This window comes from Chaetodon auriga, chromosome 15 (assembly GCF_051107435.1).
Source record: "Chaetodon auriga isolate fChaAug3 chromosome 15, fChaAug3.hap1, whole genome shotgun sequence".
NCBI lineage: Eukaryota > Metazoa > Chordata > Actinopteri > Chaetodontiformes > Chaetodontidae > Chaetodon > Chaetodon auriga.
Genome location: NC_135088.1, coordinates 20,489,121 through 20,503,828, shown reverse-complemented (window position 1 = coordinate 20,503,828; position 14,708 = coordinate 20,489,121). Strand labels below are relative to the sequence as shown.

The window sequence follows — 14,708 nt, the reverse complement described above, 5'->3', positions numbered from 1 at the left end:
TTTATTTTACTGTCCGGCCTTTGGAGCAAATTTACTTTAATAGAGCTTAGTTGAGGTGAACTTATCATATCTTTGCTCAAACTAGCTTCTTTTCAATGCTGCACGCCATCTGAATAATAGACAGCCAGGATGACGTTACACATACACACACACTCACAAAGGTACTACATCTTATTTCATTGTGTAATACCATCTTATCAATATGCATACATCAAAAGCTACCCTAAAACCAGAGACCATGATAGAACTGGAAGTTACTCTGCCACACCACTATCATTACTTTCACTTGGGTGCCTCCACTGACAAAACTAGTGTTCCTTCCAGTTTATTTCCTTTGCTTAACTTAAAGGATAGGCTCATATTTTTCCAAGCTGGTCTTAAAACTAACCTCACATATTCATATGCATATTGAAAGAGTTTTTTTTTTTTTTAATTTTTTAAATTTTTTTTTAGCTTTAATGGTCTCTCCTCATGCTGACTGGGAAGAAATCCCTTCAAAATTCCAGTGTAAGAGATGGGAGACAGTCCCGTGTAAAAGTGCAATCAGAATTTAAGTCAATGCTCAAATGAAACTGACGTCGGCCCATTTCATGCCTGTCATGGCAGACTCCACAAACACATGAATGCACCCACAAAAGCCTCTGCAGTCATGTGGCATGTAACTCGCGTGTACACCTTGAGTTTTCCCTTCAGCAGCCTTCATGTGTGCTTGTTGTAGATTTGTCCACGGTGGCCACTGCACTGTCGGAGCGCAAAGGCAACTCTGAATGAGAGTGTGAATGAATACTGGACTCCTGTCAGATGCATTCTGACCAATGCGCCAATGTCTATCTGAAGAATCAGCTATTACAGTTCAATAACTTTCCCTCAATTTAATGATTCATCACTAAAAACACTAGCTAAAAAGAGGGGTGAGCAGCTTGTGTTCACATTCACAGACTGAAATCCCGCTGACTGTAGAAGTGATTTTCTTCTATTAGTGTTGCAAGGCTTTCTTCCACATCAGTGCATCCACCCCAGTCATCCCTTCATGAACTGCTGTCTACAGTAGGCCAGACTAATCCAGATCACTTTCCCAAAGCTGCTGCTCCTAAAACGGATTACAGCGGTTAACCTATTCCTTTAGCTGACTCTCACAGACCAGCCTCCGAGCCAGTTCTGTCTGCTTTAGTAACTCCAATTTCATGGGTCCGGCAACGGGAGCAGTGAGCCGCCTCGACGGCAGCTGATCCTGTCACCTCCAAACCAGATGATGTGGTACTCCTGGAACACCTTAGAGGAGCGTAGATAAAGACGTCACAAGTCGCTATATGACTGCTTTGTTGATTTTGACCACAACAACCTCTGACCTCCCCTGCAATTGAAACTCAAGTGTTATTGAAAGGACGAATGAAGCTTTTGAGAAAGCTATTTAATCCCTTTGATTTACTCATTGTCGTACTCTATGGGATCAAAAGGCTTTAAGTAGCTTCACATTCTTTCTCATCGTTTATCTCAGCGCTGAATGTAAACCGATGTCAGCTGCTGTGTATAAATGGCAGGATATGATCCCCGCTGATGGGAAATGTATGCTAATTGCTGTAACAGTGTCTGTGCTGTGATAAGTCGGCTCCTCAAAAATATTAGCAGTTAATGGTCCCCTGCTGTATTTGAGTCATTTTCTTTGAATGAAAGCTTTTGTGTGCTAAACTTTGAAGGACAAAGCAACTTTCTACTTGCTGTCTATCTCTCCTGAGTTTAATTTAAGAGGAAATGAATGTTTGGCCCTTTGCAACTGCTTCCTCCAGATCCTTATCCCAGTAAAAACAAGAGCAACGGGGGCTGTTGTCGCTGGCTAGCTGCTGCTACATTACCAGGCAAGCAAGGGGTTATTCTCCACCGCTGGCTAACGTTACATCATGACTGCCATAGTTGGCAGACACCTCTGTGAGTTATATCACTGACAGTACAATAACTAGGTTAGCAGGTATCTCTTGGTGACAGCTTGACACAGAGACACACAGATTGCACCATTGATGGACAGGCCGCATGGGATTTATTTCAAGCCTGAGATGCAGGAAGTACGGACATCGCATAAAGAGGTAGTAAAGGTGACACTGTTTTTCTGTAAACTGCACAAACAAAGACCGGCCCAGTGGCCTTTAACTGCAGCTGGATATCTGATGGGCTGCTGTGTGTGTCTCAGTGAGGGTCACATTCAGTATGAGGATGCCTCTGGTTTCTCCTAGGGAGAATGATGCCCTTTGTCCCAGAGACCCCAGGGACACGGGTCATGTGAGGGGAGATTTAGGGGAGTTAGTGTGCTTGTATGGGTGCTGTCCTGTTGACTAGAAGACCAAGGTACCACTGCCAGTTAGGAAGCATCCACTGCTTGATCTTCAGTCCCTCTTGATGCTTAACTGAAGACGCAAGAGAGGCCTGAGCGGGGGAATGAACAGGAGGCTTTCATTCAGCCTTTTATCTATACTCTCTGTCCCTCTCCATGCATGTCTCTGTGAGAGGCTGCTGTCTTCCTAAGCCTGTCCATCACAATAAGCCTTTTGATTTCTTAATGATGGGGGAAAGAAGCAAAGTAAGGGGGGAGGGGGACGTAAAGTAACTTGAAAGGGGGGTGAAGTATGAAAAAGCACCTGTGATCTGTCTCAGAGGCCTGTAAGAAAAAGAAAGGTGTGTGTTGTCTCATGATTTCAGTGTGTTTGTGTTACTTGTCTGGTGGCTTTGATAGTGAGCTGTGTATGATACAACAATCTTGCACACAGCCTTTGTAACATCAAGGACAAGTCAATTAGAAAAGGATTAAGGGACTGAGATGCGTGAGCACTCTCAGACTCTGCCGACACACCGAAGAGTAATCGGACAGGAAAGTGAGAAGCTTGTCTGTGTGTCTGAGCTAGCAGACAAACAACAGAGCCAACAGAGTGTGTTCTGATATCAGTTTTCACAGTGCAGAGGTTTTGGGGGCAGGACTGACAGTGAGGCTACATGCTGTTTTCATCCAGGGTTCAAACAGTTTGAATCGTTCCCTGTGCAAGCAGAAGAGACTATTTTTAAAAAGGCATTTAAGTTTATTCTTTTGTTCATTTGGAACACATTCGCCATACTATTTATGACACTTTCAAGCATTACAACCTGACAATCTCATACACTTGAACATCATAAGTAAACTCGATTGGTCATGAACAACTTGATGCTTCATATATGGGTTTGCATTCAGCACTATATAAACTTTGCAATACATAAATAACAATAACTGTGCGTCTCATATCAATATACACATTCGGTACATAAATACATGTGTACAATGACACAGCATAGAAATAGAAGTTGATGGCCTATGAAACAATGGAAAATATACAGATTCCTTGCTCGATCATCACAGTAAATCTTGCTGCAAAATTGCACAGATCTCTCATTAGAATACATAACAAGTCCTCCTAAATAAATGAGTGAAAACTCAGTGGGGTGTAATTCACAGTCGATAACATTCAGTGCATCCCAGACCCTATAATACAAGCCATGAACACAATCACATGTTCTCAAGATAAGCTCACTGAACGTTGCGGGTCAAAAATGGGAAATGGAGTGCCTGAGGTGTGTGTATGAATTTGGCAAGCACGGTTCTGCGTGTGCAGCTTCACTCCAGCAGCCATGTTCTGTACATGTGGCTCATGATAAACATCTTGCACATCAAGACATGCGGATTCATGCAGGTATTTGAGACGCATGAAAATAATGACAGAAGTTTGAAAAGAGACGTGACGTTTTATATGCTGGCTGTTGCTGTCTCCTCCTGCAGACGCTCCCTCTTCCCTCTGAAACCAAGCTGCCACTTGCTTTGTGACCCACCAATGAGCATCTTCACCTTTGTCTCTGGAGTCGGTAGCCTGTGACTCTTGGAGGAAATAGACTGAAGCTCTGCTCTCAGAACAGCGTGCAGTTGTTCCTGCAGAGAAAGGCAAGCCCTCACACCCCTCACCCTCCCCCGCTGTCCCAAAGCAACTGCTGACTGAGTGACTGAGCGGGGTTCACCTGACAGTTGTGCTGTGTGCTCCTGGACTGGAAAGAAAAGCCAAACTGCTGACTCCTTTGACCGCTGGCTTTGAAATGGAGCTTGTTTTTTGTGACTCAGTTCTACTATTAATAGCTCTATGGTGTTCACATGCCCCACTGAGAACAACACATCACGTGCCAGGTCATGGGGCTGACATCGACTCTCAGAGCGCAAACCATGGGCAACTCAGACTGACGTTAGCGCAGACTAAATTTACCTGACATTGGACAACGTGGATGAGGTCTAATGTGTGTGAGGATGTGTGCGTGTGCTGGTTTTTAGAGGATGATATGAAAGATTAGGGCATGACTAAGAGATTTGGTGTGGAGTTTGAATTCAAACTCACTTTGAATGTTTGGTAACCTGCTTTATGGCACATTCATAACGCTGAAATAAGACCTACTACTTCACTAGGCATGCATGAATGCTGGTTGAACCCTTACAGCACCTTTCGTAAGGCATTCCTCGAACGCCTTTGTCATTTGTGTTGTAAGGGAGGAACACCAGGTGAGTCATGCCTGCACTACGACGTGGTCTTAGCAACCATGCAATGATGTTACAAACCAGGGTTCAGCTGAGGAGTGATGCAGAACTTATTGTGTTCATGGATGTCGCAGTGCAGCATGGGATGCCTTGCTCTAATTGGGCTGGGACAGTCCCAAGGCAGTGGCAACAGCGGCCACAAGGAAGGCAGAGCTGGCCAGGATCACGGTGCCTCCCGACCGGTACACCTGCCGGCCGTTCAGGGGCTGGACCGGCCTGAAGGTCCCCACCATCGACTCTCCGTCGTGGAACTTGAGCTCAGAGAACGCACGCAGCTGAGGGAACAGGAGATAAACACAGGCGTTAGGCTCCAGTTTCTGGAAAGAGATCATCAATGTCTGCAATGTGACTGAGACTGAGACTGAGTTTCTGTCCAGACCTGTACATTATAATACATTAATGCAACATAACTAAGTACATTTTTCATGTACTTGAGAACAATATTGAAGTACATGTATTTTACTTGATTATCTCCATTTTATACAACGTTATATTTTTCACTCCACTGTATATAGTTATTAGCAATTATTAACAGTTATCAGTTACTTTACAGATTTAGCTTATAAAATGTAATACATTTTTAAAGATGAAGCCAGCAGTCCCCAAATACCTTTACAAAAATTCAGACAAAAGAGACAGATTCGCTTTAAATTCTCCAACAGTTTCATTTAAATACCTGCTAGAGATAAATAATCCGATATTTCAGAAAACATGTTACAGAAAAATAGCAAAAGCCATAGAACGGTCTGAAAATGAACCCATACTTGGATCTTTGCTTTTTCTGCTTCATTACTTCATTAATCGTCTCATGAGTACTTTAAGAGTGATGTATCCACAAAAACAAAATTTTATTCTAACCTGATCCATGCTCAGAGGGATGGGATGCTCAAACAGAGTCCAAATCACAGCCTCGGTGCAGCCTGGGGTGGTCAGAGAGCCCTTGTAGCGGTAGTAGGTGGTCAGATTGTGCTCAGATGGGATGAGTTGTGTCAGGGAGATGGGAAGCAGAGATGTATTGCCATCTGAAAAAAGAAAAGTCACAGGTGAAACGTTAGCGATGCTCCTCTGTAGCCACATTTTTAACTGGTTTTATTGAACTTCGACACTTACTTGTGGTTTTGATGCTTCGCAGAGCATTGATGATGGGGTCATACTTTCGGTTCGTACTACTGGACATCTGAAAATGGAAATATACACATTTGAGCACCGTTTTATTTCAGCTTGGGGCCTGCTCTATGACCACAGTTTGATGTCAACAATACAGGATTTAAAATGGTTACCTCGTAGAAAAACCCAAGCACTGCAATTCCCTCTGGGTCTGACAGTGCTGTTGCCAGATCAGTGTAATGATGCTTCATGTGAACAATGTGCAGCTGTAGAGAAAATATTACTGATGTTACCACTTTTTCACAAACTCATTCTTTATTGTCTGAGTAGACTCTAATTGTAAATAGGACCAACAAAAATGTCATGATTTGATCAGTTTCTGGCCGTTGAATTGATTTCATGCTCAAGCATGCAGCAGATATCAGTTCGAATGAATCAGCTCTATATTAAAAACTACACCTGAAGTCCTAAAGGACTTGATTGATGAACAAAAAACATTTCAAACCAATCAAACAATCACCAAATAATCAATAAAATCCATAAAAAAAAGTGAAATTTAAAGACCAAATGAATATTTTGACAAATGTGTGGTAATATTCTATATTCTTCTTATCATAAGCATATTCCATTAAAGACCAAAACCAACAGTCGTATGTAGCTCATTCCTTTGAGCTCCATTTTAACACTCTGAAACAAAAGAGATGTTAACATGTCAACCTTTCATAGACCATCCTGCTGCTCCAAGTACTCTCTAGTGCGCAAAGTCTGTAGCAAAAAATAGTTCCCAGCAAATGCACTATTTACTGATGTTTGAGTAACGTTTGATAAAAGTCCAGCCGTGTGGGCCTTTTTAAAACTGAAACTATATATTTGTAGCCTGTTATTAAAGATTCATGCCTTCAGGAATGAATGAATGGGCTTGAGGCTGAGTGCCACAGACACAAGTCAGGAAGTCAGGAAGCATTGAAAAACAGACTTTTAATGCACTTTTAATGGAATTTGTTAACAACAACAAAAAAAATAGAATGTCATCAGCCTTACCCTTTAAACTATATTCACATACATGTTTGTAGAGTGTCATATTTGTGATCATAACACAAATGATTGGCCTGTTTTGTTCCTCTGTCTCCAAATATAACATGAGAGCAAACAGCTTCAATTGATAAGTTACTAACGGAACATCCAAATATGTTCTTCTGCATTAGAAACAATTTTCTAAAATTCTGCAATTTTAGAAAATTGTTTTATTTGTCCAATTTTAAGTCATTAATGTGATTGACATGTATATCTACTCAACTGCCTTCATATAATCCAGATGAACACATCAGTTATCCTTCATCCAGTAAGAGCTGACCATTTTAAAGACAGGCTGTGTGTGTTTGTATTGTAAGGTTAAGGTACCTCCATGGGATACTGCTCCCCATCGATGGTGTGTTCAGAGCCAGGCCCTCCGTTGCTGCCCCAGTGCAGGTGGAACTGCACAGCCTTGTAGGTGGTTGGCAGGCCTCCACCTGAGATGGTGCTGAGGTGAGGAACTCCAACCTGAACTGGAGTGGACACAGCGAGCACAAAGAGTTCATGCAACAGCTGCAAAGCAATGATAGGTGTTTGATGTTTAATGGAAAATACCCTCACCCGAGTGACCGTTGTTCTTGATTGTGCCTCTGAAGATCTGCTGGTAGTTATCGAACTTGAAAGGAGTCAGTCGCTCATCTTTCAAAGTCTTCCTGGTGATGACGTTGATGGGCGACTGGTATTTTCCTGCACAGCCATTGCTGACTTTACCCCACTTGTCTGGCCCTGAAACAAGAAACACACCCATTTTTCAGCTTGTGTTTTATTATGCTTCACATCTGTAACTTGTTTTTATGTACTTTAAGTTTTAAGTTAGTATTTAAATAATCTTACCATTGCACGGGTGATCACAGCTGGACTGGGACTGATAGCACCATTCTGAAACACAGGAAATGAAAAGCAAAGTTTCATTGGTCGGATGCTCGTACACCTGTATCATGAGACTTAATGGCATCAGCAAATAATGTAAAGATCATAATCACAGACACTTGATGCCAGTGCCAGTATCAGCAGTTCCCTGCATTGTTAACCTCTGGGTGACACCAACAAGCCTCAGCTTATTGTGAGAGCAGAATGGGATGTTTCTTCTTATCATATACACTGACAACTGCCTTTTTCATTCATAGTTTATTTTTTTCCCTTACTGCAAACAGTGAATTGTTCTCCTATTGATGTAAGTCAGCTGTTATTCCCGGCCATACAAAAACCCCTAATACGCAGGAGCTGTCTTCCTATTCCCCAAAAAGTTGCCGTTTGTGCTTTATCTTTCCGTGCTATCAGAATAAACACAGAGCCAATCTTTTGCAGCAGCGAGGGCCCATTCTCACATGTTTGTCTGAGGGTTTATTAATATTTCACAATTGGTTTGCATGTTTCCACCCTGTGCTTGGAGACAAATATCTGCAGCTATCTCACCAATCAAATATTTATGAAAAACACACATGCCATTGAAAAAATACGGGGAGGGTCTCCCGCTCTGTTGTTAGACTGGTATGAGGACTTCTCCCGGTGTTTGTGAAGGAAGTCAGTGTTTGTTTTCTTTGCCATGTTGGTAAGCCTTTTCCTCCTGCTCCTGCATGATAATGGGTACTGAAAATAAACGAAGCAGGGGGGAACCAACGTGGGGCGTTCACATTATTTTCACATGTGCCATCATTCACTATACTGGTCATGTAAATTAAGGAGATGCTCATTTCTTTGATTTATCTTTACATTTTTGGAAAAAAAACAGGAGGAGAAAAAAATGTTTTAAGATGTACTGAAGGTGAGAAAAGATTCTGATTAATTAGTAACTTTGACTCTTTACCTGCTGCATGGTCTGACAGTGTTGTTGGGAGCTGTATATGTGTCACTTTCCATCCTCAAAAGTCAGCACTGAGGCCACAGCTTAAATCAGTCTTATCATAGGAGCAATCAGGACCGCAGCTGTGTCTGCCCTGTAACTTGTATCAAATGCATCTGAAGACTGTGACAGTAAAGCTTGTCACTCGTGGCTTTGACAGAAGATGCTCTTTACAGAACATGACATACCTGCCTAAGTTTCACTTCAGCCAGATGATGTTTGCTCATCTTTTGCCTGTAAGCAGTGGTGGAAAGTAACTAAGCACATACACTCAAGTTTGAGGTACTTGTATTTTACTTGAGTGTTTCCATTCTATGCCACTGTATACTTGTACTCCACTACATTTCAGAGGGAAAATATTCTACTTTTTACTCCACTGAATTTATTGGCAGATTTAGTTAAGTTACTTAACCAAGATTTTTCACACAGAACTACAAGTGTGATGATCAGGCCCTTTAAGGTCATCTCATGTGTTCTCATCCCATGATCTTTAACCTACATGAATGTCTTTCATAGCTGAGAGTCGTAAGGATAACATGACTGGTGAGAGCCACTTCTCCACTTCTCATAACAAAAAGGCAGATGGCACTCTGGTTGTTGACACTCTTGTCTCCTCTTCTCTGTTTGTGATGTCTATTGCATTTAGATACATGCTTCACACAACACACGCTCATACAGATTGTTTATCACCTGTCCAGAACAAGATATGGTATGCCCAGGCCTTGGGAACTGGCCAGTTATATTCTGTAACGTATATCTGATTATTGTACTGGGTTTGGTCAAACCCAACATGATAAATGTGAACTTTTGTCTGACAACTAGGCTCATTCTGGCGGAGATCCTGCGGGAGCTCTGTCAGTCTGAGACCAGCGCTGTATTACTTTATATGTGACCTCAATAAATACTTTGGCTGTGAACTGAAGATTGCTTCAGACCGTTCTTGGGCTTTCAACAAAGAACCGAAGGCTAACACAAGTATGGTGAGCTTACAGAACTGTTGCACCGTTATAGATTCAACTTACTGACAGTATTACAAAGTAGTAAAAGTTAGTTCCACCTCCACCGACTACAACTGTAAGAACAGAGATAATAATCTGTTAATTGAGTACTTTTACTTGTGATACTTTAAATAGCCCACATTCAGTTACTAATATTACTTTTACTGAGGTCATATTTTCAATGCAGGACTATTACTCAAATGAGTACTTGGACAGTATTAGTTAATTAGTCGCAACTCGATTTTTATGGCCCATAGTCGCTTGCTTTCATCTCGGCCAATCAGATTTCTGTCCGCATAATTCTTGACCAATCGGCGCTTGGCTTTGATCTTTAGTGCGCCGCAGAGCAAATGAACAATATGAATGAGTTTCAATGGATCCGAGAAGTCTGCCAAGAGAGCAAACTGAGGAAACTGCGAAGAAGAAAACAAAAGGCAGCAAAGGCAAACAAATGGGCCACGTCTGCCTGCACGTCGACCAAACGTGAGTACACGCTGACGCGGAGACGGATCGTTTCATGCCATTGTGTTGTGTGCGCCATGCAGAGCCAGACATAAACTGTGCCTTCGTAGACGCTGCATCTCACACAAACACACGGTTCAAAAGAAATGCTATGCTGTACCAATCCAATCCTCTCCAACCTCCGACCTTCTCAATCCCCAACAGAATGAGGACCGACTGCTCCCGTGTTATTAATTTTCGATAAGTGCGTAACTGCAAAGTAGAAAAGAGAGAATTTGATACTTCTTATCAGGATCGCCCTTTCACCACAAACACATGGCACTTGTTTCCGTTATGCAGAGGCCTCGGACAAAACTTTCATCCCTCTGTGTGTCTAACTGCAGGTACTGAGCAACGCACCGCAACATTCAGAGCTGCTCCACTCAGAGCGCATGTGACAAAGCGCAGGACGCTCCTCCTCAACACCGAGTCCAGCCGAGCGCGCTGAGCAGCAGCAGATGAGCCACCGTGAGTGTTTAACAGCTTGGAGCGTCTGCGTGGACTGGTGCTTTAGCTCTTTGCAAAAATAACTGTATAGATACTGTAACGGTTCGATCTATAGTCGCACATACATTAAGTCTCCCCTGGATGTGACCTACAAGTCAGTGCGGGAGTATTTGTGGAACATTTTAGAGCGTTTTACACCAAAAGCCAAAGAGCGGTCAGTGGCATCGTCCCTCCGATGCAGGAATGGTCAACAGCTGTGGACTGCAATCAAGCCAATCAGAGGGAACTGTGAAACATGTAAATTACTCTCTATTCATTCTTGTAGTTGTCTAATTGAAATTCCGAATATCCCCAAATTAATTAGCCCAATCTAATCACATTTTAAAGACAGAAAACGCGTGTTTGGTATTCATGTGGAAAAACCTCGTCGGGGGTCATTGACACCTTCTTTTCATGTGCGCATTTGTTAACTAATGACTCTTCCTGTTCACACCGACCAAAAAGCGCAGCGGTATCACTCAGTCATTAATTACTGTTAATCTACTCCATTAGAATCCTGGTACCTTTACCTGCCAAATTAATGTCTCAGAATCAGTCGCTATGAAACTGGAGACACTGGCGGTGCGCAGCTCGATGCGTCTCTCTGCGGCAACCAGGACGCGACCGTCTGTCACTGGCTCAGTGTGGGTCTGAGCAGGTGCACCAGAGGGAGAGCGACAGAGGGAGAGAGAGGTGTCCGCTCGACAGAGGCACTGAGGGAGCTTCAGCTCGATCCGAGCTGCCTGCTTCTGTTGGCTCAGCTGATACAAAACCTCTGTATCCTATCGTGCCCTTGAACAGGGAGCTCAGCGGTGAAAACGCACCTTGCAGATGCGCACGTCGGACGCATGGAGGAATGTCCGGTGCCACATTAGTGTGATGGACGGGTCAGGTGCGTGTGTGTGTGTGTGTGTGTGTGGGGAGAGAGTGTCACGCAGGCGGTTTTGGTGTTGCTTTGGTGCCTCTTTTTTATCTGGGAAGCTGCGGATCTTTGGTGACTTCTCTGCCGAACATCTTTCTTAATCTATTTTTAGATTTCTGTCTCAGATTCTTGGGATTCCGCAACATATCAACTTTCTAATTGAACTAAGTGCGTGACACGGTTGAAAAAACAAGCAGCTTCACCTTGCTGGTCTCACTGAAATGCTTTCTGAGGTGCTGATTCATTCCACATTTATTCAGGATTTAAATACATGAATTCAGATATTAATAATCCACCAATTACACGTTCAGCGTTACAATAACCTCACAGATTTTGAACAGAAATATAAGAATAAATATTAAAAGACAGACTGAAAACAATTCCTTTTCTGGGAGGGTTCTAAGAACATTATTCAATGAATGATTCCCTTAGACACTATCTTTATATTTAGGACCTGTTCAGTGGCAGGTGAAATCTAAATAAAACCATCACCTGTCCGGCATATCTTCCAGCTATGGATGGATCACACTCACCTCCTGCTCCTGTGCAGATCGTCCAGAAGGATGCCAGGAGAACGGGCAGGATGAGCGGCTGCATTTTGGAGCGTCTCTGACTCGATGGAGGGAAGGCAACACAATGACTTGTTTTTTCGATGTGATCGCATTCTTGCAGGGGGTCTCATACTTATCTATCGCCATACCCCGACAGGAAAGAAAGTGTGGCCCCTCCCCCTTCGGGCATCGTGTCTAATAAAGCTCTCCACTGATAAGAGCTCCAACGGGGGGGCCCATGAATGGGGTCCTGGAGCGCAGGAGCCAAATGTGATGCAATTACTGTCATGGTGTTGATAGGCAGACGCGTCCAGGTGATAGTGGCACTGCGGGAAATCAGGTGGAGTTATCATCAATGCGCGCGGCTCATTGCGCCACAGGTAACCTTAAGTGGCCCTCAGAGCTGTGTGGGAGGAACATAATTATCAGTCTTATTTCTGCTTGTTTCTTTTCATTTAAGGTTAGAAAAATCATTGTATTTCACACTGTCAGTACCATTCATTATGTATTGTGCATCAGCTGGTTCCACATCTTTCTTTGTTGAAAATATATGATATTTAAGATAAGTGAAATATTCCAACCCAAGATACCTGTTTTTTTTTTTTTTTTTTTTTTTGTTTTTTTTTTTTTAATGTCTGGAAGTTAAAGTAGCACACTATAAAACATTTCAATTAAAAGTGCCTCATTCAAAATTGTACTCGGTTTGACAGTATCAAAAATAAAAGTACTCATGTTGCTGAATGGCCCCCGTCAGTGTAATTGTTTTAGTAGATCATTATTATTGATGTATCAATATGTAATGCTGTTGTTGATGAAGGTGGGGTTAATATAATAATGCATCGTATTTTACAAACAGTTCATATGTTTAAATCTGATAAATGTACTCAAAGAAAAAGTACAATATTTTAATAAAAAGGCATAAGTACCTCAAAATTGTACATTACTAGAGTAATTGGACTTAGTTACTTTCCACCAGTGAATCTTATACACGTGTTCCCAAAATACAGACTGACATATTTGGTGTTTTATAATAAGATTAAGGACCAAAATACACCAGAATACAAAATGAAGTTCTGTGGTTTTGCAGATCAGTGAGGTTTAATGAGTTAAACACAAGGAGACAGGGAGGTCTGCACGCACACACACACGCACACACACACAAACACACACACCCCCTCATCTGAGAGACGCACATCTAAAAGAGGATATCGGGTGAAATCTTTAGATTTAAAAGGTTTATTTTCCAGTCCAGTTCATCCTGTCCAGTCAGTGCAAAGCTCTGCAAAAACCCTCAACGTCTCTCTTCAACTTTTCCACAGAAAAGTTTGAGCTGTCACCTTTATTTTCTTTCACTGAGTGGAAACCTAGAATACCCTCATCCTGAATTATTGATCATGCTGAGTGAGTACAGTGAGGGACATTGGCACAAGTTCCTCCCAAAAAACATGAATTAGCTTGCGTTGCTATTCTCAAAGACTTTTGCCAGCAAGTGGAAGTGGACATGGTGTGTGTGTGTGTGTGTGTGTGTGTGTGTGTGTGTGTGTGTATGTGATGTTAGGATGTTGGTGGTAGTGGGGCATTAAGAGAAAACATAAAGTATTTTGTATAGCAAAACAATCTAAGTTTCACTTCCATGCTTTTCTCAGTTCCAAAATCAGCTGTGTTTTCAACACTTGTTCACAGAAAGGAAACGAGTGTTGATTCATTTTGGGAGGAACTTTACTCATCTTTTACTGGAGAAAATGGAGAAATAAAGACAGCCATGCTACGTAATTAAGCAAAGATCTGATTTACTGAGAGTGCTGGCCTTGATGCAGAGGCACTGCTTTATATTTCACTTAATGAAAAAGCCCCATCTGGTGGACAAATGGAGGAAAAGCATTGGGTTTATTTCCATGAGTGTGTTTCCCTCTGCTGGCAGAAGTTTTCAGATCCTCAACTTAAAAGTCCCTCTTGACTTAAAAATGTGTTTTGCTTATTCTTACTCTACTGGGATGTTTGAGCTTCACCGTGCAGGATGATGTATGTGCAGTTGCTGTTTTCACATTCATCTGCTGATGGAGGGAAGTTTCTCTGTGTGCCTTTAATCTGTGTTCAACACGACGGCACAACAAGGATTTTATTACACAACTTCAGAAGCCAATTGTAACATCCAATATGCCACTTACACAACTGGTGGGGCACTGAGAACAGAATTCACAGTGAATTACACCATGTGCAGGCAGGATCTTTAAGTAATAATACAACAATGTAAAAAATACTCCATGACAGTAAAGGTACATTATGCAGAGTAGCCACCACCGCTAGTGTTTTATCATTTAACATTATATCACAGGATTATGGTCGGGAGTGCATTAACATGGAAGCAGCATTTTCATGTTGTGGCTGGTCATGGTGGAGTTTGTTTTAATTACTTTATGTACTGACAGGTCACTGCTGGGATGTAGTTTTTGGAACAAGCTGTTCAGTTTGTCACTTCTTTTACTCGCTCTGTCTTTACGCTCATTTTCTTAATCTGTGGAACAGCTGTAAAGGGTTTTTTTTCCCCTTCAGCTACTTTACCTTTCAGCATTTACCGGTGTGTTTGATCTATTCTGAGTTATCAACCTCATGAATATCCTGATTTACACTA

General features: G+C 42.2%; 1 protein-coding gene across 1 annotated transcript; it reads right to left on the bottom strand.

Annotated features, from left to right (window-relative positions):
* Positions 1–3,049: 3,049 nt before the first annotated feature.
* ca4a (carbonic anhydrase IV a) lies at positions 3,050–12,328 on the bottom strand. The gene is made up of 8 exons (XM_076751158.1): positions 12,059–12,328; positions 7,610–7,654; positions 7,337–7,501; positions 7,103–7,248; positions 5,875–5,967; positions 5,705–5,771; positions 5,453–5,616; positions 3,050–4,869 (listed from the first exon to the last, which is right to left on the bottom strand). The coding sequence occupies exons 1-8, from the start codon at positions 12,120–12,122 to the stop codon at positions 4,690–4,692; spliced, it is 924 nt and encodes a 307-aa protein (XP_076607273.1). The 5' UTR covers positions 12,123–12,328; the 3' UTR covers positions 3,050–4,689.
* Positions 12,329–14,708: the final 2,380 nt, after the last annotated feature.

Excerpts from the sequence above, each read along its gene's own strand:
- ca4a (XM_076751158.1), bottom strand. The coding sequence starts at position 12,122 with ATGCAGCCGCTCATCCTGCCCGTTCTCCTGGCATCCTTCTGGACGATC. Across the intron at positions 5,617-5,704 it reads GCGAAGCATCAAAACCACAA|ATGGCAATACATCTCTGCTT; the intron begins GTAAGTGTCGAA and ends TTCTTTTTTCAG. Across the intron at positions 4,870-5,452 it reads TCCCTCTGAGCATGGATCAG|CTGCGTGCGTTCTCTGAGCT; the intron begins GTTAGAATAAAA and ends CTGTTCCCTCAG.